We start from the raw sequence: 24,732 nt of genomic DNA on the forward strand, positions 1-24,732 counted from the left end.
GGGCTCGTTGTCCCCGCCCCCGGGCTCGTTGTCCCCGCCCCCGGGCTCGTTGTCCCCGCCCCCGGGCTCGTTGTCCCCGCCCCCGGGCTCGTTGTCCCCGCCCCCGGGCTCGTTGTCCCCGCCCCCGGGCTCGTTGTCCCCGCCCCCGGGCTCGTTGTCCCCGCCCCCGGGCTCGTTGTCCCCGCCCCCTCGCGGCTGCACGGCACCGGGCGGCCAATAGAGTCTCGGCGGCGGGGGCGGGACTACGCGCGCAAACCACGCCCCCTCCCCCGTCGGCGAAACGAACCGAGCGGAGATTGTTTTCCTCTCGCGGAGAATTTTTTTTTTTTTTTTTTTTTTGTTATAAATAATAATAATAATAATAATAATAATCAGCGGCGGGAAGATTAATTTCTTTATTTTGAATAACAAAAGAAAAACAGCGGAGAAGTTGATTTACACACGCGGCGTCTCGGCCTCCTCTCCCCTCGGAGCATCTGGCGAGCCACCCGCACTCCACGATACACGCCGAGGAGCCGCGTCCCGAACTTCAGCTCGGCGCCGGAGGAGAGGAGAGGAGAGGGGAGGGGGCGGGTGAGTTCAGTCGCGATTCATTCAGCGAGCGAACCGCCGCGCCGGCCGCCCCGAGCCGCGCCGCGCCGGCGCGGAGAACGACGCGTCGCTCACGGCCGCAGCCCGTCCCACGCTCACCCGCGCCCGCTTGCCCGGGCTGCCCACGCTCGGGGGCAGGGAGCCGTGTGGCTAACGGCTAGCCGCATGTGCTCCGCCGCCGCTAGCCCGGACGGAGCTCCGGCTGGCGTTGTTTACATAGCGGGCAGCTCGGCACCAGCCGGGGGAGAAGTTACCGGAGAGGTTTGATCGACTCCGAGTGGCTTTCAACGCAATTCCAGACCGGGTTAATTAACAAGCCGAGCGGGCGGCGACGCTTTACCTGCGAGATGGGAGTGTGGTCGGTTGCTCCCCCGCCCCCCCCCCGGCGCCATGCTCCAAATGGCGGGCGGAGGGAAACTCGAGGTCGGTGCTTTGGATTGTAGGCCTCAAAGATGGACAGGCGGGTAGATACTTTATTCCGTTTCGGAGGGAAAACTGTGGTCTCGGAGTAGCAGACGCCAAAACAAAATAGGCACCACTGATAATAAAGTTATTGAATAATAATGTGGAAAAAAACGCAAGAAACCTAAATAAATGTGATAAACAAAGTTAACCGAACGACCCGCTGTGAACCAGCCTCCCTGGGTACTTGACGAACCCAACGCAGCTCCAGTGTAATTGAAATGTCGGAGGAGCGACGAGCATCGGCTCTGATTGCAGATATCAGACATGTTCTGTGCTGGCTCGAAGTTTACCCGCCATAGTAGTGTTGTTGTTATTATTATTATTTTTTTTTTTTACATGATTGTTCGGTGGGTCTTCTTCACCACCATTCATTCACACGGTTGCTCCAGTCGTTTTCGCTTGAAGAAGTTCTGAATGGAAGACACCCACTCCCCACACCCCACCAAACCCACTAGGAACACCTGTTTGGTGCATCGCTGACATAGATTCCATTGCCGTTGACTTTGCTCAAGTCTTGCACGTGGTCATGTCAGAAAAAGCTAATTCTAGCCTGCAGTTTTTTTTAACAAAAAAAACTGTTGTCCCATTGAGCCCTTGGTAATTATCCTACAAACAAACAAATACAAACCTAACAAAGACCCAGTGGGTAAATGTACTTCTTTTTTGTTGAATTGTAGGTGGAATTTTCACTTCTTTATTGATAGAACACCAGACGTGGCTAGCTGGTGCGTTTGTGTCTCTTAAAATCATGTTCACGTGTCACATTCTCCTACATAATATTTCAGTAAAATCAAAGTCGTTATAACATGAGACGACTTGACAAGTCTCTGACATCACGAAACTGACCCCGAACTTGTGCTGTTTTTTTTTTTTTTCCCCGCTCCTAGATCTCTCGGCTCCCACGAGCATGACTTTATAATGAAGCGACGGCTGGAGGAACAGGAAACGGTCTTTGCGTCCCAGCAGCGGCGTCTCCCTGGCAACGCAGAGGCTTTCCAGCATCGCGTCCTGGCCCCCGCACCGGCTCCGGCCGTGTATGAGGCGGTCTCCGACAGCATGCAGCCCACAACAGGCGTCCAGTACTCCACCCCCCAGGGATACCAGGTACATATTTACACTACTTGGGGAAGGAATGCTGTCGGTAGGATTGAAGCATCTGATAAACTCAAGTCACATGTTTGTTAAACCATTGAAGGCTTGATGCTGTGCCTTTGCATGTTGTCACTTTCTCTCAGTCACCAAGGCAAAATCTTGTACATGTGTCACCCTAAGGCTGAACCTAAAGACAAAATGTGACATGCTTCTAGTTCACTAACATTCCAATTTGATATAGGTGTCCGTGTTTCCCCAGGTTCCCACTGTGGCCCAGAGCAGTGGAGGACATGGACACACATCTAGTCCAGCCGCCGTCCACGGGGGGTCCCACCACCACAGCCCGGCGGTCCAGTCTCATGGACCGCCTGTAATGTCAGCGCACGGCCATACAGCTGCTCCCCAAGCCTCAGGGCCAGGACAGCAGCAGTTCCAGAGGCTCAAGGTTAGCTTGCGAGTCTTTCTTGTCTTTCGGATCTTAAAAAGCTGTGAAATATTTAAAATAACCAAAATATTTATAAAGCACAGATACAGAATCTTTTGAGGTGCACTGTATCTGGCCTGTCGTTATATTCATCAGACACATTCACTGCATTCTTGTTACTCATAGGTGTTACTCATTGGTTGTTCCAGTGCTTATTATGACTTTAAAAAGGGTTTATTAGCCAGTAATAGACAGTGTATATATTTTTGTTTCTTTAAATTTGTGTTAAGGCTGCTGGGTAATGATTCTTGTCTTTTCTTTCTGCACATTTGTAGGTGGAAGATGCTTTGTCTTATTTGGATCAAGTAAAACTGCAGTTCGGCAACCAGCCCCAAGTCTATAATGATTTCCTGGACATAATGAAAGAGTTCAAGTCTCAGAGGTGTGTTGTAATAGCAGATCTTCTTGGCACTGTATTACAGTGATATTACTCATATTCTCAGGGCAATGCTAGTTCCTGTGTTCTATTACAGTAGTCGCCCGATATTCACTTAAGGCATTTATAATCAGCAAAGACTTTTCCAATAAATTACCAATACTTACAAGCTGCAAATGACTTCTCTGATTTGAACCAATATGTAAATGGGCTATTGCTTAACCAATGCATATAATCAGGCGTCGTTTCTCCACTCATACACAGTGTCCCCTGTGGTATAACAGCATTCACAGCTGAGTGATTTGGTCAGTGTCACATCCAATGCAGACCTAGTTGACATTTTATTTTTTCTACCTTTCTAATCTCTTTATTTATTTTATACTGCTTAGTTTTTTATGTTTACATTTTAAATGCTAAATGTAATGTTACCTGTAAGCTTTTATACTTATTCATTTAGCAGTCCAAAGCAACTTAGGCTAGAAACAATCAAAGCAACGCCCATTGGAGCAACCACAAATTTAAGTTTCTAAATTAAACCAGATTGAAACAGAATAAAAACATGATGTATTTCGTAACGTTTGTATTTTAGTTAAATTGAAGTCAAATATTCTATTTTTAAACAACAGTCGTACTTGAATGTAAACACACAAACGATTTTAACACCTTATCTTTTTTTATCAGCATCGACACCCCTGGGGTCATCAGCCGAGTGTCCCAGCTCTTCAAAGGCCACCCTGACCTCATCATGGGCTTCAACACGTTTTTGCCGCCGGGCTACAAGATCGAGGTCCAGACCAACGATCTGGTCAACGTGACTACACCGGGTCAGATCCACCACATCACCCCGCACGGCATTTCGGTCCAGAACATCCCCCTAACGGGGACGCCCGCCCAGCACCAAGCTCCGCTCCCAGCTGCTGCCACCACCAGCGCTCCACCCCTTCTCACACTCCCCACCCCGGCCAAAATGAGCAAAGTGAGAAAATGAGCACTAACCTGCCAAATACGGACACATCTGCCCATTATTCTGAGACAATTACCCAAAAAACACACATGGAAGATTTTTGTACCCAATGTAGTTAGTTTGTTTTTATATTGTTTGTTTGCACAGGTGGTTTTTGTTTATAAGAGTTCTTGTACCTTTTTTGTATATAGTCAGTGCATTTACACGCATTCAATACCTAGATTAAGCTCAATATTCAGGTTAAGGAAATAATGCGTTTGAGATATTTACATGCCTTTGGAATGGATTACTGAAAAAACAGAGTTTACACGGTGAGCAGCATAGTCTGGTTACTGACAGGAAGTGCTTGCAACACCGTCCTGGAAAGAGCTCCGTCTATAGTCCTCTCTGACACTTTCTTGAATATGTCCCCTGGTTCTTGCACCTGTCCAAATATCAAACTATATTCAGCCCCCTCATCAAACTTGAAATGAAAAAGCTCTCACTTTCCCACCAAAAGGGTGCGTGAATACCGGCAGTTGCCATGGTGTCCGTTGTTTATCTGCCTAAACAACCCTTTCTGGGTCAAATATCTGCGGTTGGAATCGCTGGGTTTTGTGGCGCACGTGCAGTTTGTATACGCAGATCATATCCAGGTTGAGGTCTTGACCAGATTGTGATCGGCTGATTCAAGTGCATGTAAAAGTACTGACTGATTCATCACAGCCTGTAGCCCTTTATTAATTGGAGAAGTCCACACAAGTGTTACTTTGTTACTCTACAGAAACTTCTGTCAAGACAATTTTGCAGAAATTGGGATCATGAAAAGATCATATGTTTCCTGGATGAGATAAATCAAATTTGATCTTACTTTTGCTATCTCATCTCATTTCAACTGTCACGGAGCGTATCATCCTTTTAACTTTGGATCACCCTTTGCAGCCACTGCAGTCTCCAGCCCTGACGCCGAGTAGCCAGAGCAATCCGTCCATCCCAGCATACACCTCTCCACGCTCCCCGCCTCTGCTGCTCCACCCACCACTCAGTAGTACCCCCACCGGCCCACCCATGCAGAACAACCAGCCAGTGGAGTTCAACCACGCCATCAACTACGTCAATAAGATCAAGAACCGCTTCCAAGGCCAGCCTGACATATACAAAGCCTTCCTGGAGATCCTCCACACGTACCAGGTTGCTACCCCCAACCCCCCAAAAAGACCATCTGTGGGATTAATGAAATATTAAGTTATCAAACTCAAATCTAATAAAAAAGAGTGATGTGACAGTCATCTTTTGTATTCATCTCCAATAGAAGGAGCAGCGGAATGCCAAGGAAGCAGGGGGAAACTACACCCCGGCACTGACGGAGCAGGAGGTGTATGCCCAGGTTGCGCGACTCTTCAAGAACCAAGAAGATCTTCTGTCTGAGTTTGGCCAGTTCCTCCCTGATGCCAACAGTTCGGTGGTGAGAAAACCAACAATATTAAGTACCTAGCACACCAAAGTTTAAATGATTCCAGGGGGATAAGAGTAATTTCTATTTTTGGGTTTAAAAGTTAGACATTTTCTTTGTTTATATAGAGCGATCTTTTTACATGGGGATGGGCGTTAAAAAAAAAAATAATAATAATAATAATGGATGAATAAATGGCAATATCAGGGTTTTCATTTTGGCAAATTTTGTCATCTCTGTCGTATCTTTTCTTTTTCACATACGTCCTCAGTCATCTTCTTCAGATGGCAGAACATCTAAAGGCATTCACCCACGCTGTCAATGTCTCAATGGTATCCCAATATTCTGCGTTCTCTGCAGCTATTGAGTAAGACGACGGCGGAGAAGGCGGAATCTGTGCGGAATGACCACGGGGGAACCGCCAAAAAGCTGCAGCTGAACAACAAACAAAGGCCCAATCAGAACGGATGTCAGATTCGTCGCCATCCGTCTGCGGGGGCAACGCCTCCTGTGAAGGTACGTACACATTCTCTAATTTGTCCAAAATTATACAACAAACAAAATGTGAATGAAGTGAGTCGAGGCAATGGATGGGATCGAGGCAAATTATCTTTCTACCCAAATTGTTATTGCTTCTGCAATATGTAGACATATTATTACATTATTATAAGCTTATACAATGATAGTGGCATAAAATTAAATAGTCTAATCGAAATGATTTTGTGTGACGAGTAATCATCAACTGTAATTTCAGCATCGTAACAGCCCCACTCAAGATCTCATTCTATGTGTTGTCGACTCAGGTTGTAAATATTGCATTTTGTCTCCCCATTACTGTTTGGCGACGCTGCAGAAGAAGCCCAAGTTACTCAATTTAAAGGACTCCAACGCGACAGAAGCGGGCAAACATGGAGCCGGCACAGAATCTCTGTTCTTCGAGAAGGTGAGAGAGAGAGAGAGAGAGAGAGAGATTTTTTTGATTTTTAAAGCATCTTTATTTTAACATTTTCTCTAGTTCACAGTTACAGACAATACAACAAACACACTTGGTTCACTAACAGAGTCCTACACGTTAAAAACAGACTGGAAGCACAGGTCGTCCTCCACCAGGGAGCAGATGGCGTCGTTAAAACACCACAGTTTGATGAAGACGTCCAGACTCGTCATCAGTCTGTGAAAGTTAAAATCAATCAAGACTCTGGCCCTGACCAACGCTACAAACACTCTTCCTAAAGCACTCTCCTTTCCCCTCAGTTTGTTCCTCCTCGTGAGGTAGATGGCCATCTTCGCTTCCCCTACTAGAAAATTAAGCAGTCGCCATTTCTCTGCGTTGGCCTTGTAGTATCTAGCCCCAAAAATAAAACAGTTTCTGGACCACTCCTCCTTAAAGAGCTTAAAACTTTCCTTTAAAAGACTAAAAAGCTCTAAAAGTCTGTCGCACTCTGCAAAACAGTGAAACACGGACTCTGGCAGTTTGCAGAATGGACATTCATTTGCGACCGTGGGATTAAAAACAGAAACAAAGCCGTTGACAGCTATGGCTCCATGTAGGACCCTCCTTTGGAGGTCCCCCGTCCTTTTCTTGGAGGGAGCTGAGAGAGAGAGAGAGAGAGAGAGAGAGAGAGAGAGAGAGAGAGAGAGAGAGAGAGAGAGAGAGAGAGAGACGAGAGAGAGAGAGAGAGAGAGAGAGAGAGAGAGAGAGAGAGAGAGAGAGAGAGAGAGAGAGAGAGAGAGAGAGAGAGAGAACAATTCCACAAACACCTGTATTGGTCGCTTCAATCTGCACCGGGACCCTCGTCATCAGCCCGACCAAAAAAACACCCCTGTGCAAATTGGAGCCTTATTTAAATACTGGCTTAAGTGGGTCTTTTTTTTTTTTTTTTTTGCAAGAGAGTGCAAGCCATAACTTGTATCTCTATATAACTTTATATGTACGTTATCTGAAGACCCCCATGTGGAACCTTTGTATCTCCCATGTAGGTGCGCAAGGCCTTACGAAGTGCTGAGGCTTATGACAACTTCCTGCGGTGTCTGGTCATCTTCAACCAGGAGGTGATCTCCAGGGCTGAACTGGTGCAGCTGGTGCTCCCCTTCCTAGGGTGATTGCTTCAGTTTTTTCTCATTTGTTTGCACTTGGGATTTGCGACGTATTAATTTTCTCCCACAGAGTCTTTAACATTAAAAAAAATATCTCCGTAGGAAATTTCCCGAACTGTTTAATTGGTTTAAAAACTTCCTGGGATATCGTGAAATGCCGTCCCACATTGAGACCTACCCCAAGGAGCGTGCCAATGAGGGCATCGCCATGGAAATCGACTACGCTTCCTGTAAACGTCTGGGATCCAGCTACAGAGCACTGCCCAAGAGCTACCAGCAGCCCAAGTGCACCGGCGAACCCCCCTCTGCAAAGAGGTACACACTAGGGATGCAAAATAAATAAAGTGCAAAAAACGTATGACCGATAGCCGACCCTCATTAACCGATCATTAATGATTATCCGACAATATTAAAATATAAGGACACTGTCCCCCGAATTCATTTTTTTTATTACAGCCTTTTTTATAAAGGACTTCACAGATTATAATTATAAATAAGGGGAATCATAATCATCGGAGAGACGTGGAGCCGTTTCATATTTGGTGCCTTCCTCCAAATAAAACAACTAAGAACTGTGTGTTTAGTTATTTTATTTGTAGGGACAGCTCACTGAGGAACTCGTGCTCCGTCCCTCTGTGTGTTGCCTCCCCTCCCCCGCCGAATATTCGCATTGAACAGCCGAATCGGATTCGAATGACAAAATTCTGAGTCGGGTACAGCCCTAGAAATAATCATAATCGGACACACACAAATTAAATTCCCCATGTGTTTAATGGACTGTCCCTCCCTATTTTCCTTTTAGCATGCAAGAAATGTTTTATTTACTTAAAAAAACATTTTTAGTTTTTAAATTTTTATAATATTTTTAAATGATAGTATTAATCGGTCAAAATTCTTATTCTGGGTTAACTGTTAAACGGTTAATTATTAATATCCCTTGTACACAGCTGGGTTTTCTGCAGTTCTAGCAAATAAAACTTTTGAAATAAGGTTTCCTGGTAATGGCAGGGGAAAAATAATACCTCTTGAATGTCATGGGAAATTTCTAATTGTTTTGTAGCCCGAAGCTGGGGAGATGTTTTATTTATGATGATACCTTGTTTGCTGTGGTAGAAAACACATTTTTTTAATTAACACATTCCATTATTAGAAATTTGTCAGAGCCTTTGAAGTGTGTTTTGACTTTAAAGATTTTATTACTTCGTAATCATTTTGGCACTATTAGCACTATTACATATTTATATTGGCACATGTCTATTGAAAGTTGACCCAAATAAGACAAATGCCTCGGCAGTAAGCTTCTCTGCGGCTAAATAATAGAGCTCAAGTATTAATCATTTAATGTAAATGAAGAAATCAATCATCTTTAATCAATTTGTATTTTTTTCATCGTGCTGAAATGTATAGTTTCCCACTCTTCATTGAAAAAAAATATTGATTAAATAATAAATTTCTCTAGTATTTGCGTCTGATTGCCCAATAATGGCCTTTAGGTAACTCTGTGGACAGTTTTAATTTTCTGGACACTACGACATGGTTAAAAACACTTTTTCAGTTTTCCTTTTGGAAGGAAATTCACTCAACCCACATACCTGCAGTTCAACAAAGAATTAAATGAGGGACGCGACCACAGAACTCAGCTGCACCCCTTGTATTCCAGGTCCTGAACGACACCTGGGTTTCCTTCCCTTCCTGGTCAGAGGACTCCACCTTCGTCAGCTCCAAGAAGACTCAGTACGAGGAGCACATCTACAGATGCGAGGACGAGCGTTTCGAGGTGAGCGGGGAACTCTGAGGACGGCCATAAGTGATGCTGTCAGAATGTGAACAGGGGGTTGGACGCTGGTGTCCATATCAATGTGTCATGACCCAATGGAAACAGCTTTTCCTGCTTTACTTTATAGTTGATTTCTTTCTCTTCGTCGTCTCGCCCTTTGGTTGAATGTTGCATCTTGTCGTCCTCTGCTTCCCCACAACTCGATTCTCTGCCCAAGTAACTTAGTAAGTTTGCCGAGGGGCGGGGCGGATGTTTTGAGTAAACCCCTCGTGTCTCGCTGCCCCTCACAGCTTGACGTGGTGCTGGAGACCAACCTGGCCACCATCCGAGTCCTGGAGGCGGTGCAGAGAAAGCTGTCGCGCATGTCTGCCGAGGAGCAGGCCAAGTTCCGCCTGGACAACATGCTGGGCGGCTCCTCGGAGGTGGTGCACCACAAGGCCGTCCAGAGGATATACGGCGACAAGGCGCCTGATATCATCGACGGCCTGAAGAAGAACCCTGTCGCCACGGTGCCAATCGTACTGAAGAGGTAGGCGCCGCTTCAGCGGGGTGCTGTCTTTTAGATTATTACTTTAAGGGCTGAAGTTTCATCCATAATGGCTCCCAAATAGGCAGACTGGCAAGGGACCTGTAAGCAAGGCATGATCCTGTTCACACACTGTTCATGGAAGAGAGCAGAAAATGAGGTTCTCCGCCGCTGCATTTAATAAAAATGTAATCCTTTTGGAAAACGCTGAAGCAGCTCTTTTGGTTGTTGTTGTTGTTGTTTTTTTTTTTTAATCCTTTAGTGGAATGTGACTTTATTTCGCCAGGTGCGTTTACAATGTACTAGGAATTTGTCGTGGTGATTATTGGTGCATATCTACAGATGACTAGCATTACAAAAAAAAGCTCAACCATCTGAGAGAAAATTTTTATAATAATAAAATAGAATACAAAGTAAAAAATACAGTTTGCAAAATATACACAAATAGATGAAAAAATCCAAAATAAGAATAGAAGGTAGTACTGGATATAAACGGTTGCCCAGTTGCCCTGGACAGCCATCCTGTCGTCTGGTTGCCTCCTTGTCAACCAGAACCTCTAATGTATCTTTGGAAATCTATCGATGGAACAATCAAATAATCAATTGATCTCACTCGATTGAAAAATGACGGAAATTAGGTTCTCCTCATTTCATTTCAAAATGGAGAAGTTAGAGGCAAGAGTCTCTGAGCTGGTTCGTTCATACAGGAATGCATTTCATTGTCTCAGTACGTGTACTCTGTGCAACGACAATTAGTTGAATCGAATCTATAAAAAAAAATCAATGACCCACCTTTGCGCAAGTTAAATGTTTTTACTTTTTGCTGTCCTCCGCAACGGAATGAGCCGGATGTTATGTGGTAGATCAAGTCTGGTGCCGATATGGACATTTAGACGCTCATAAAAGTATTGAACATTACTAATATTCTTATGTATAAACAGACACTAAATAATTTAGTTTGATATATTTTATTGGAGGCATCACCTCCAATAGTTGATTAATTGTTAACATCCCTAATTGTAATTGTGGGTTGAACCCGGCAACCATCTTATCCAGGGATAGGACGTAAATGTTGTGCTATAGAAATACGATGGGCATTGTGTGGGGGAAGAAACATTTTTTGGTATTACTGAAAAAACACTCATCGTTCACGTAAGGATCCGCGATGCTGTGCTATAAACGTTACCACAGAGAACACTATACACTACACATTGAAAGGTTTCACTATCAAACAGTGGAGACCTGCCTTGAACTTAATGACTTTCATTTAAATAGACCATTGTTTGCAGTCTTTTTAGATATATTATGACTATGGAATTCTGAAACATGTATCATATCATTATTTTAAGATACACTCTAGATGTGGGACATCATTTTTCATATTTACATTGGCATGTTTTTAAATTTACATTTGTTTTTATTTTTCTTTTCTCAAAACCAGGTTAAAGGTCAAAGAGGACGAGTGGCGGGAAGCTCAGCGCGGCTTCAACAAGATCTGGAGGGAGCAGAACGAGAAGTATTACCTCAAGTCTCTCGATCACCAAGGCATCAACTTCAAGCAGAACGACACCAAAGTGCTTCGCTCCAAGACCCTGCTGAACGAAATCGAAAGTATTTACGATGAGGTGAGTTCTGGAACCGCTCCTCTGGACCTGCCGTGTTTTTATATCACGTGTTATTTTTATTATTATTATTATTATAATTATTATGTGGGCTGTGGTGGAGGAGAGGTATTATAACGGCTCTTTTGCTCCGCAGCGCCAGGAGCAGGCGTCGGAGGAGAACGCCGGGCCCCCATCAGGCCCCCACCTGACGCTGACATACGAGGACAGCCAGATCCTAGAGGACGCCGCCGCGCTCATCATCCACCACGTCAAGCGGCAGACCGGCATCCAGAAGGATGACAAGTACAAGATCAAGCAGATCATCTACCATTTCATCCCCGACATGCTGTTCGCGCAGCGCGGCGAGCTCTCCGACGTGGAGGAGGAGGAGGAGGAGGAGGAGGAGGAGGAGCTGGACCTGGACGAAGGAGCCTCCAAAAAGCACAACGGCGTGACGGGCGGCGGTGGGAGCCCCACCAAGTCCAAGCTGCTGTTCGGCAGCACAGCAACGCAGAAGCTGCGCGCCTGCGACGACGCCTACAACCTCTTCTACGTCAACAACAACTGGTACATCTTCCTGCGGCTGCACCAGACGCTGTGCTCGCGCCTCCTGCGGCTCTACGGCCAGGCCGAGCGACAGATCGAGGAGGACGTCCGGGAGCGAGACTGGGAGAGGGAGGTGCTTGGCCTCAAGAGGGACAAGAACGACAACCCGGCCATCCAGCTGCGGCTCAAGGAGCCCAGTAAGTAGCTTCCACCCTTGTATGATGACTATGATCTAAGATTGTCTTTGTTTTATTAAAGGTTAAAATAGAATAATTAAGGAAAACATATTTCAATGACTTCAAAAGCAATCTCTTTAAAATGACTGGGAAAAACAAAACATCTGACCATCTGACATCTACAGTTTTACTTTTAAAACAGGCTACACGTCAGACCAAAAATTGGTTTTGGAATGACATCATACTTAAATGGCACATTATAATAACATTGGAAAATTACCGACAAATACTGCCACCATGGGAAGTTCAGAGGGATTGAGCAAGAGGGGACTGAGGAAATGCTCCTTAGCCCCAGAGCTGTCAGTCTTCAGAGTCAAATTTAGTAATGTTTCTCCACAATATCAATTGTGACGGGAGAGAGGGGAAAAAGTCAAAACAGTTTTGTATCTGATGCCTCGATGAACTATCTCTGCCGATGCCACCTCTTGTTTCTTTCTACGTCACTGTGTGTACTGTAGTGAAGGGAGCAAACAAGAGATGCTTCCCTCTCAAGACCGTAGCAGAATGCGATAATATAATGGTGCAACTTCTGTGTGATGAGCGATAATGTTTAGTTGCATCAAATTATATATTTTTGGGATAAACACAACTGAAAGAAAATTTAATTCGCAAGTCAAAAACGTTTTATCGTTTCCTGTTCATCATAACTCCAGTTGTAAAAGCGTTGCGCGTGTCTCTTCTTCTCCAGTGGACATTGAGGTTGAGGATTACTATTCGGCTTTCCTGGAGATGGTCCGCAATCTGCTGGACGGGAACATGGAGGCGTCGCAGTACGAGGACTCCCTGCGCGAAATGTTCACCATCCACGCCTACATCGCCTTCACCATGGACAAGCTCATCCAGAGCATTGTTCGGCAGGTCTGTGGTGTTTTGTTGTCTAGATGAGGATACGGCGGCATGGTGATGCCCCTTTTTTCAAAGTGTTAGTGAATAAATTTTTCCAAGTGTGACTGGTCCATTCAAGTGGTAATCTTAACTACCTCCACTCCAAGTGTATAGTTATTTGAAAATGGGATTTCTAACGTCATGGTCAATGTTGACAGTGCTTTTTTTTTTTTTTTTTTCTTCCCCCAACATCCATGGTTTCCCATGTCTTTGCTCTTAAGACGTTCAAATTATTTTCTGGAAAGTGTGCTTTTGATTTTTTATTTTTTTTATTTATTTGGTCATCTGCGGTGGTGGTTCTTTTCATCCAAAGGTGCTGTCCTTTTTGCTGACTGTTACTGTGGATAGAATGATCATGAAACGTGCCGCTTTGACCATCCCAACCTCTTTCTGTGTTGAATCCGCGCAGCTCCAGCACATAGTGAGCGACGAGATCTGCGTCCAGGTGACGGACCTCTACCTGGCGGAGAACGCCAATGGAGCCACGGGAGGAAGTGTCTCCAGCCAGCCGTCGAGGAGCTCCGCCGAGGCCGTCTACCAGCGCAAGGCGGAGCAGATCATGTCTGACGAGAATTGCTTCAAGGTATGGACGCTAGCTTCCCTACCAACTCCTAAACTGTGCCTTTTGTTTTAAAGCTTTTGAGATAACAGTTGGTTTGTTACAGTGGTTTGTTTCTTTTGTGTTTGCTTCATTAATATTAGTTAATATTAATGCGCAGAGCAGAGTCCTGCACAGGTCTGATTTGCAGAACCCGGTCCCGTCCCGTCCGGCACCTGCGACGTGCAATACTGTACCCGCCACGACAGTATGGCCAAATAGTTCTGCAACCCGACCATACCCGTCGACACAAGATTCCCGGCCCGACCCAAAATCGCATATCCTATAGATGTTTCAATAATTTGGTTAAGGTTAATCAAGTAGGTTTAAAAGTGACCACTTTGGGCCATTTCATACATGTGAAATTAAGATAATACATTTTAAAACAAAGGTTATTCAGGAAATACAATTTGAATTAATGTTTTTGCTTATTCTCATACTATTGAGCAGCACATCTCCACAGTTAACGTGCCTGTTAGTAACACACCTGATGGAAGAGGCTTTCACATTCCAGAGCCGACACACAAAGCAGAGCTCTTGTTTTTTTTTTTTCCAGTAACAGTTCCGCCTCGTCGTCGTTCCAAGCAAAAAATCTCTGGTCTTACTTTTGGCCATTGTTGTTCTTCCTTGGTAGTATTTCCTGCAATGAAGCAACCAACCACAGAGTAACTTCCAACCAACCACAGAGTAGACAATCTGCTTCCTGTCGTCACCCCCCCGCCCCCCCCAGGCGCATGCCCAGTGTATGTGAATGGTCATGTGCGCACACTACGCATAACCCGGAAGTTAGGAGAGACCCTCTCCGGGCAAATTGATGCGGTGCCGTGGTCAAGATTAAAACATTAATGAATTTAATTATTATTATTATTTTAATTTTATTTTAATATATTTAATATCTAACACTGACAAAAACGCAGGTGGCTGAACTGGAGGTGGCAGAGTTGAGGATGAAGAGGGACAGCTCAGTTTGGACAGTTTGGTGGAAAAGTGAGAGAGGCGAGATTTAGATGGTTTGGACACATGTGTAGGAGAGATGAGAGTTACATTGGGAGAAGGATGCTGAGGACGGAGCTGCCAGGCAAGAGGAAAAGAGGAAAAGAGGAAGGCCAAAGAGAAGCTTTATGGATGTGGTGAGGGAGCACATGCAGGCGGTTGGTGTAAGGGAGGAAGATGCGCAGAGCAGAAGGTATTGGAGGCAGATGATCCGCTGTGGCGACCCCTAACGGGAGCAGCCCAAAGAAGAAGAAAATATTTATTATCTAACACCTGCAATTGACCCGCTTGCTCTCTGTTTTACCCAGAACTGAAACCAGAAATAAAGTTAAGACAAAAACAAAAAATTACTTTTTTTCTTCGGGTGACCCATCAGGTACCCGCGGATACCCGATCCGATGCAGGACTCTGACGTGGAGACCTGTACAAACTACATGCCAACATTAATTTGAACAAGAACAACAGCAATCTGCTTGATATGGAAATAATTCACGAGTAACTCTCTAGTCATTGGTCCAGTGAAACTCATCACGAGTCATATTCTCACCCCCTCTTCCTCCTCTTCCTCCTCTCCACCCTCCTCCTCTACATCCTCCAGCTGTTGTTTTCCCGGAACAGAGGGCAGGTCCAACTCGCCGTAGAGCTTCTCGACACCGAGGAGGAGAACTCAGATGAGACAATGGAAGCGGAGGTGAGCCAAGCGTCCGAATGATCCAGAGCGTCTTGACAAGCTCCTTGTGTCGGTCCCTGACAAATCAGAAATGTCAAGGTCATTTTTAGTCAGAACGTCCCCAAATTTCCAGTCACAGTAAGGAATAATCAGTATTTGTCGGTTTGCTTTGGAAGGGCATTCCATTCCAAACTTGCTCTTTTAATAGTTGTAACGGGTGGAGTCATTTTTGTGCCTTGCCCTGTAAAAAGTGTCAAATGTATTAGCAGTATAATAATAATAATAATAATAATAATAATAATTTAACAGTCCTTATCATTGTCTGTTATCTGTCGTCTCAGTTTACTAGAAGCAGCTATTGGGTGAAGCTGGTTTACCAGCAGTAGGATTAAATTTATCACTGATCTTTGTGTTAAAAGTTTTTTGTTTTTTTTTGTTGTTGTTGTTTTTTGTATTTCCAGCGTTGGTCGGATTATGTCGGACGCTACTTAAACTCAGACTCGACCTCCCCCGAGCTGCGTGAGCACCTCGCCCAGAAGCCCGTCTTCCTGCCCAGGTAGGTTTGTCAAACGCACCGCCGAACAAGTTTTCATGATGACACACTTGACACACAACCCCTGTGATTTGTGTGGTTTGCATGATGTAAAGTTTGTGTTTTTTTTAAGTTCCTTCAAATTGTTATTGGAAATATTGAGTGTGCACACTTGCTGAATGATGCACAGTAACAGTTTCGGGTTATCATCAAGGTTAACAGTAAATTCCCTTTGGTCCTTTTTTTTTGTTGGGAATGTACAGTCCAGCTTAATAAGCCAGATTTTGTTTATTATTATGATATACTGAACTGAATGCTTTAAATTCAACATTTTCAACCCTGTGAAATTGGTTTCTTACAATTATGGCCGCAGCTTTCTCCTTCATAGTTGATCTTTCTGTAATTTTCTTCCGGTTTTATTACTTTGGTCCTTGTATGAGGTTATCTCTAAGCAAACAAATCTAACACTGCTTAATATTTTTTACATTCATACATATTCATTCATGAAAATTGGATTTTACATATATACTTTATTTCTCATTTTATTTTTTGCCAATCCATGAAACGATTATTCGATTAATCATTTAATCACGGATGACCTCAGTCACCTTCCTACGAACACCCCTGCTCTGCTGTGCAACCAGGAACCTGCGGAGGATCAGGAAGTACCAGCGCGGCCGCGAGCAGCTGGACAAGGAGGCGTGCGAAGGTGGGAAGAAGTCTCTGGAGAAGGAGAAGGTGGAGTGCATGTTCAAGCTCAACTCCTACAAGATGGTGTACGTCTTCAAGTCGGAGGACTACATGTACCGCCGCACGGCGCTGCTCCGGGCTCACCAGGTACCAGGACACTTGAAAGGATGGATACTTTATTCATCCGCAGAGGGAAATTGCAATGTCTCAAACAGCTCACACCAAAAGAATAGGCAAAATAATAATAAAGCAATACAATTAAAATATAAAAAAGAAAATGGCAAAAAAAATTTAACTATACAATAAACCTACAACAATAAAAGATTAGAGATAAAAATAAAAAGGACAAAAAAAAAAAAAAAAAAAAAAGGTCAAATAATTATTTTTATATATATATATATATATATATGAAACCAAACAGTGAGCCAGGAAGGTTAACTTGAGATAGAAATGGTAATAAATAAACAATAAACCTGTCATTAATTATAAAAACCTAAAACCGAAAACAAAATGTTGGCAATAAGCCTATAAACCAAAAAAAAAAACATCACAGTATACAAACTGTACACTTCTGTATTAACAACTTGACATTTTGATTGTGCAAAGGTTTTTATGTTTTGTTTTTCACAACTTATTTACAGCCAGTGTTGGAGGGATCGATACGTATTTTCGTAGTTTAATTAACTACAGAAACATATTCGGAATCCAAATGTTTTAATATCTGCTGAAACAGAGTTCATGTTCTTCACTTTTACTCAACAATATAAACTCGGAAAGTTTGTCTGTGTTTGTCATTGACATAATCAAATTTATTAACCTAAATTTGAGCTACATCAGACATTCTTCTAGTTGCAAAAAAAAACATTTAAAGGAATACTCCAGTTTTTTGGGAAAAATAAGTTTTCAGAGTAGTTATAGTTTATTGTAGTTCTGAATAGCTTGTTTTTTGATTACACCTCGTCATAACGACGCAGGATGTATCGCTTAATTAACTCAAGTTTTTGAGATGGTGAAAGGTGTTACACAATTAACACACGAACACAGTTGTAGTGGTGGATTATAATAATATATAATATATATAATTCCCTTTAATAAGGCTTTAATATAGCAAACCCATCCTTTAATACAGTGGCCTTCAAGTGGGAGTCCTTGAGGTACCGCAGGGGGTCTGCACATTTTTTTAAATGTAATAATTCATTTTGTGAAAATTGGTCAAACGGTATTTTAGACGTAAAAAATAGTATTGAGTAAACGCCAACCATTAACATGAGAACAGCTGCCTTTTTTTACGATTTTTTTATCTTTATTTTTTTTGTAATCAGCTGAAAAGCGAGGGGTTCAAAAACCTCAGATTTTTGAGTAACCTCCATAAAGCCTCAGAATTTTCAGTAATGTACTTTGTCTGTGACAGACATTACTGGTGCATGGCTGAACTTCAATAAAAACACGTTTGTATTATTGTGTTGATATTAAACACCACGTAAAACAATATTTGAGATTCTACACACAGGCCATTTAAGACCAGGTCTAGATACAAAAACAAAAACAATTACTGTACTTAAAGTAGAACCTGAACCTAAACCTGGACTAGATTAAACTAAAAAGCCTAAACAGCAAACCCTATTTCAGATTTGTGAAACCTTTATTCTATATGTGAAAATAAGAAAAAGGTGGATTTCACTGTGTTTTTCCACACATACCAGTTATAATTTGTGCCTGGTCTACTTATGGAAATAAATCTAAAATAAAAACACAACAACTGTAAACATCATAACTGAGTATATAAATAGATTAAAGGCATTATAAATAAGCTCTTAAAGGCTGGGCTTAACATTTAATGAAATAATTTTAGGGGGTCCCTGCTCTGTTTCTCTATCCACCACGGGGTCCTTAAGGTGGAAATAAAGGTTGAAGACCCTGCTCTAATACCATCCATGTGTTCAAGGATTAGTCCTTCCAGGCGGTAACCATGTCGCCCCTCTCCCGTGTCCCTTCCCTCCTCTAGTCGCACGAGAGGGTGAGCACGCGGCTGCACGACCGCTTCCAGGCACGGGTGGACGCGTGGGTGAAGGAGCACGTCACCCGCGACATGGCCGCCGAGAACAGCAAGTGGCTGATGGGCGAGGGCCGCGAGGGCCTGATCCCCTGCACCACCGCCCGCCAGCCGGAAGTCCTGCACTTCATGAACATCAATAAGTACCGCGTCAAGTATGGCCCGCCCGGCAAGAACCTGTAGGGTGCGCTGCCAGGACCAGAGACCCGTGGGTGGGTGGGTGGGGGGTGGTGGACAGGAGTGACAGGGCTGGTGTGGGAGGCCAGGGCTTCTCTGTGTGTTTTTAAGGCTCAAGTTGGAGCACCACAACGCTAGCTGCGCTGGTCGTTGCATCCAGGGCGGCAGGATTACTAATATTTTACCAGCGTTTTTAGCTGGGCCCGCATTCTCTGGAGGGCCTCCGGTGCCAAAACCCAGGAACCGCAACGTCCCCGTCACAGAGCTGAGCTCTTACCAGCACTCCGGGCCACATTAGAAACCGGTGTAACCCCCTCGGGCTGCGAGAGATGTCAACAGTAGCCGTGTGTGTGTGTGTGTGTGTGTGTGTGTGTGTGTGTGTGTGTGTGTGTGTGTGTGTGTGTGTGTGTGTGTGTGTGTGTGTGTGTGTGTGTGTGTGTGTGTGTGTGTGTGTGTGTGAAGGGAAAGTGGAGTATAATGTGCTCACGTCGGTTGTTTTTATTCAAAGTCTTACGTCTTACTAGAAGTGGGCCTAACCGAGTCAAACAGCAAAAAAAAAAGTCTGGTTGTTTTATTCTGTCGCACCCTGGGGAGAAGGGCGTGACGGTCAAGTGCACTTATGTAGGAAGAGGGAAAACGTCTTCACGCCCACTCTGACACTGGGAGGAGCTAGCTTTGGGGAGATTTGACTGGGGGGGGGGGGGCGCGTGGGCCTTGTGACCCGCGTTTTGTCCGGATGACAAGCAACGCTCCCGTCGCTACACGGACAGAGGGGGGCGCGTTTCCTATTCTTCATTCTTTCCTTTTTTCCAACGGCAGCATTATGAGACGTTGCGCCCGAGTCCCAAACAGTTTTGTGGGGTTAAGAGCAAGAAGCAGTTGCATTTTAAGTAAAAAAAAAAAAAAAAAGTGAAGTAGCTATATACTATCCTTACAACACTGTTTGGTCTCGGACTGTAAAGTTGTATAGCTCGTGATGTCAGATACTGACATGTTTTCCAGTGTATGTGTCGTGTGCGTGCGTGTGTATATACATATATTATATATTATATATAGTTCTATAAACACAAATGATCCTGGCCGCCCTGGTATTCAACCTCCGTTCTTTTTTAAGCCGCTGACAAAGCCCTTCACTAAGACACCAGCTTGTGTACACACACACACACACACACACACACACACACACACACACACACACACACACACACACGTCTCATCCTGGGTGGACTGACCACGCTGTAAATACACTGTATATATTCTCCGACTTTTTATGACAGATCTGTGTTGTTGTGCTAGTAATAGTTTCCAAGCTTAATGTGACTTTAGTGAGAAATGGCTAAAGTTAGTATGTATATGAAAAAGACAAAAATGTAAGACCATTTATTACAGTTTCTACCAAAGGGAGTTGAATACAAAAAAAAGTTGTTTGTTTGTTTTTTTTGTTTGTTTTGTTTTTCCCCCCTTTGTGTCATTTTTTTTTTGTCTTTTTTTAATTTTAAATTTCTGTAGTAAAAAGAAAAAAAACTGTTGGACAAAGTAGAAATGTATCCAGGTCTTTTAAGTTTTTATATATGAAAAATAACTGTTGATATATATATATATATATATATATATATATATATATATATATACATACATATATATATATTTTTGAATGTGATATATTTGGCTGGTTCATTGGTTGACCCCCCCCCCCAGCTTCCGCCCCACACCGTCCATGGGAAGGTGGGACTGAGCTCCTCACCCCGTCATGCACGCATCCCTACCTGGAGAGGTTTCTGCTGGAAAACGAAAAAAAAAAATACAAAAAAAAAAAAAAGACCCAACGCCATATTTTTGATATTGGAAAAAAGTCACATGACGCATGTCTTTAGCTCCTTTTATTTAGACATTATTTAAAGTAATAATAAAAATGACATTTGTAGCCTTCACATGGCATTTTGTGTATTTTCTTTGGTTTTGTTTTTTTAGTTTCTATACATGTCTTTTTAAGGCTCTGCTGCATTGGCAGGGAATTCTGAGCTCTGCACTGGGTTTTGTCGTTGTGAATGGTGCAGACACAACTTTTAATGCTGTACACAATATACAGACTTTTTTTTTTTTTTTTTACATAGCGCTAAACAGAAGACCTCGATCGTCGTACATCCAAAATGTTTTGCAAAATTAACCTTCCAAGGATCTGGCCAAGACTGGTGGATCCATCTGAAAAACACACTATGATGGATCTATCGAACTACACTTCAATGAGAATGAAATTTCTTTCCAATCAGCGTTCCTCAAGGTGTATTTTGTACTACATAAGTGTACTTTGGTAATGCCCAGGGCAAGGTCTAAAACACAAATGGGTATCAAAGAATAAGTATATTGGGCATTACGGTGGTGCACCGTGTTTACTTTATTTGTTCATTGTGTTAAATATCACAGGAAATGGATCCACTTCCAGGAAAAAAAAACAGCCGTTCATTGTATGCATCACGTGGTGGTTTTCAAACACTATAATAGTACAATAAGGTTAAGTCTCAATAGCAGAAAGTTTGTTGGTGTGTTTTTCCCTTGCTGTCCAGCAGAGGACGCCACCGGTCAACCATCAAACCTTCCCTTCACTGCTGGAGTCAAGCTCCAGGAGGACAGTGGTGATTTTAATACCATCTTGTTACGTGTCATATGTGTGCAACGCTGCCTTGTAACCGTTTATTCCATAGTTTAAATAGTTTGACGATGGGAGATATTCGTATGTGATGACGAAACCATTTATTCAAGTAAGTTTGGTGAATATGTCAACACTTCGTCTGTCTTCGGATGACCACGTTAGATTGCACAATTTCCCCCTTTTTTTTTTATAATTTTTTTTTTTTTTTAATATATATATGTTTCTATCACATTTCAGGTCATGAAGTAATTCCATAAAAAGGCCTTTTGGAACTGCGGCCTCCCGCCCAAAACGAACACCAAGGAGCGGTGAACGATCAGAATGTTCTACACAGGGCGGTGACAACCGGATCTGCATCCTCTTGTTGGTAGATATGAGTTCCATGTTAGTCGTCGCCTGTTGGTTTTTTGGATTCCCCTGTTTGCAAATAGTGTCTTTTGTGTATCGTGTCTATTACCACTTACTGCGAGAAAAGTTTTATATCAGGGAAAAACAGCAACGGCCTCGCTGCAGAAACTGAACCGCTCCGCTGCTGCAGCTTCTCTCTGGGCTTAAAAAGCCGTCTTTCCCACATTTAGTGTGAGAGCTGACGGACCGACCCGACACATGACCGTCGAGATACCGAAAAAGGAATGCATGTAACTTCTCAGCGAATGTCCCCGCCCGGCGGGGCGGGGGGGCTCCTCCTGGCGGGCCCTGCCAGAGCCTCCACGGGTGGTCCGCCGCTGTCATGCATTCAATGAGGTTGGACAGGTGAGAGACTGACCCGAAACACCCACCCACCAAACTCCCACCCAGGCTGCCCCACTTTGTTCGGCCCTCGTGGTGAGGAGGCCCCTGATGAAGAGCGGGGCCGACACATGCCCACAGAAGTCCACCCCGTCCCCCACTGACTGAGGTAATGAGTGCCCCTCAAAGGGATGGAATGGCTGAAGGAAGGGAACAGGGGCGTGGGGGTGGGGGTGGGGTGGGGTACCGCTCTCAAAGCCCTTCCGTGTGATTGCTCGTCGGGAGGGTACGCTCCCGAAACCCTCAACAGCTCTCAGACGCTCTAATGGCGTCGCTTCCGCCACTTCTGACTCAGAGCGCTGCTTTTGTCCGGGGCCTTGGCTCCTGCAGCCAGCGGCAATTAACTCACAAAGGGAAGCCGCGTCCCTCTCCGTGGGTCTGCGCCTCTTCCTCCAAGGCCCGACCCTTCACCGGTGGAATGTGCGAGGGAATCGGAATCGTTTATTCCGCCCGGTGCGTTTACATGTACAGGACATTTAACATGGCGAGGAGGATTGGTGCGCTTCCACAGACTATCAGCACTTTATAAAAAATAAAAAGCTTAGCAGTCTGATAAAAGTGAAATAAGATAGAATTAAAAAAAAAAGATATATACAAATTTTATCAGAGAGACGCAGCTGAAAAATACAAAACAGAAATGGTAAAATATATAAAAATGTGCAGGATATACAAAATGTTCCAGGTATGGGTATACCAGCTACTGGAGCAACTAAAGTGTATACCCTATACATTTTAGTTGCTCTAGTAGCCGGTGGGATTGATGTACAAGCTGTACATCAATATTAATCAATATTAACTTCTATAGCGTTTCGTATTTTCTTAATACTGACAATACTATGGCCACCGGTCATCCCTCCCAAACTCCACCTCTAATTGGTAATTTCCCCCCAAAGTTCTTCATATCCCATAACAAAGTGTAAACGAATAGTTACTGTGGTGTGTTTCCAGCCCTTGTAGAACCTGATTTCACTTTTCAAATCCCGACTTTGTCCGGGCAATGTTTGGGACGAGCGGTCCTGGACAATATTTTGGTCATCCATGTTAAAGGTCGTATTTATTTGCATTTAAAAGCTTGTTTTCTTGGCTTCTAGTTAAACCAGGTGTGCTGGTGGAAATAATTTGGATCAAAATTACATGATGTTGGTTTTTTTGTTTTTTTTTCCTGAAATATGAAGCACCTGTCGGAATACCCACCTATGAATGACCCAGCCGCTTGTGACTTCACCAGCTGAATGGATATGGAGTGGAACTTTCTGACATTTCGCACATTCCTCCCTCCCTCCCTCCCTCCCCACCCATCACGGCGGCAGCTTCAGCTCAACTCCGCTTGGGTTGATTTGTCTTGATGATGAGGAAGAGGCCCCTGTGGGCCCCGCTCCGCTCCATCGTAAGGGGATTAGCAGAGTCTGGCTCTGACAGACAACTCTTACGTAACGGCCGCGGGCTGATGTATTACACTGTTTAAAAAAATAAAAAAAAACTCCACCTTTAGAAGTTTTAATTGACAATGAGGATTTTCTCCACCAACTGCTTTCAACCCTTTAATGGCCACCTCCTGGCTCCGGTTCAGACAGCAGCGCTGGGACTCAAATCGGCCTCTCTCTTTGACCATTTAATCCCCGGATTACAAAATCTCAGGTATCCTTCAGTCGTTCGACGAGGGCTGTACTACTGGGATATGTGATTTTGATATGAGAACTACGTCAGACCGCAGGGACGTCAGTTATCTGGTGGAGCAGATTGAGCCCGTGGCCTTCGGTTTGAGTATGCTTTCCAACTTGGGCCGGGAACATTGGCTTTTGACGATAAACCATCCAAATAACGTCAAGAAATGATTTGGCCAATTATCAGTTTCCAATATTTCGGTGCCTTGTTTTTTTTTTTGTTTTTTTTTTTTGCTCTGGTTTAATTTGTGTCCAGGGAAACTCCAAATTTGGGAAATTGGCCATATTCCGGACGAGAAGGTCATCGCCAGTTTCCGTGAAAATCACTGAGGACGTCGGAGGCACAAAGCACTCTGGGTGATTTAATGTGACAGCACCGCCACACACACACACACACACACACACACACTCCAGCTTGACCTTTTCTGCATTTTAATATGGAAAGTCCCCAAATTTTCTTTGCTAAATAACATTAATGTGGTGAATTGTAAAGGACTGATGTATTATTTGGTCCAGTACCACGGTCATAAAGAATTCCTTATCAAGTTGGTGTTTCTATAAAAATTATATCATATAGAGAATATCCTGAGGATCATGGCCGCCGTGTTAGAGTCATGAGTGGTCAGACATCTTCATTTACATTTTTCAGGTGAAATCTCGAGTGTGGGACGAGAGGTAAGGCTCGTGTTTAAGGTGTTTAGGTTGCAGTGTGTTGTTTATATACACTCTTGTATTGACGCTTACAGTCTTACAGAGCACATTTTGGCTTGACTCCAAGGAACACACTTGGCCCTAATATTTGGGAAATCACTTGTTCCGCAGGCCCCTCGGGGCTGACCGG

The 24,732-nt window shown here is 43.9% G+C and overlaps 1 protein-coding gene across 1 annotated transcript; it reads left to right on the forward strand.

Moving 5' to 3' along the window:
• The first annotated feature begins 1,947 nt into the window (after positions 1 to 1,947).
• Positions 1,948 to 18,813, forward strand: sin3aa (SIN3 transcription regulator family member Aa). The gene is given in 21 exon segments (XM_080003141.1): positions 1,948 to 2,160; positions 2,408 to 2,593; positions 2,908 to 3,014; positions 3,690 to 3,984; positions 4,894 to 5,142; positions 5,264 to 5,416; positions 5,765 to 5,920; positions 6,258 to 6,347; positions 7,385 to 7,503; positions 7,604 to 7,794; positions 7,797 to 7,816; positions 9,162 to 9,278; positions 9,569 to 9,807; positions 11,246 to 11,429; positions 11,563 to 12,151; positions 12,879 to 13,048; positions 13,485 to 13,658; positions 15,265 to 15,357; positions 15,798 to 15,892; positions 16,513 to 16,705; positions 18,564 to 18,813. Coding segments are annotated over 21 exon segments (3,837 nt in total). The 5' UTR covers positions 1,948 to 1,974; the 3' UTR covers positions 18,795 to 18,813.
• The last annotated feature ends 5,919 nt before the right edge of the window (positions 18,814 to 24,732 follow it).

Source organism: Zeus faber (assembly GCF_960531495.2).
Source record: "Zeus faber genome assembly, chromosome: 6".
NCBI classification, from domain to species: domain Eukaryota; kingdom Metazoa; phylum Chordata; class Actinopteri; order Zeiformes; family Zeidae; genus Zeus; species Zeus faber.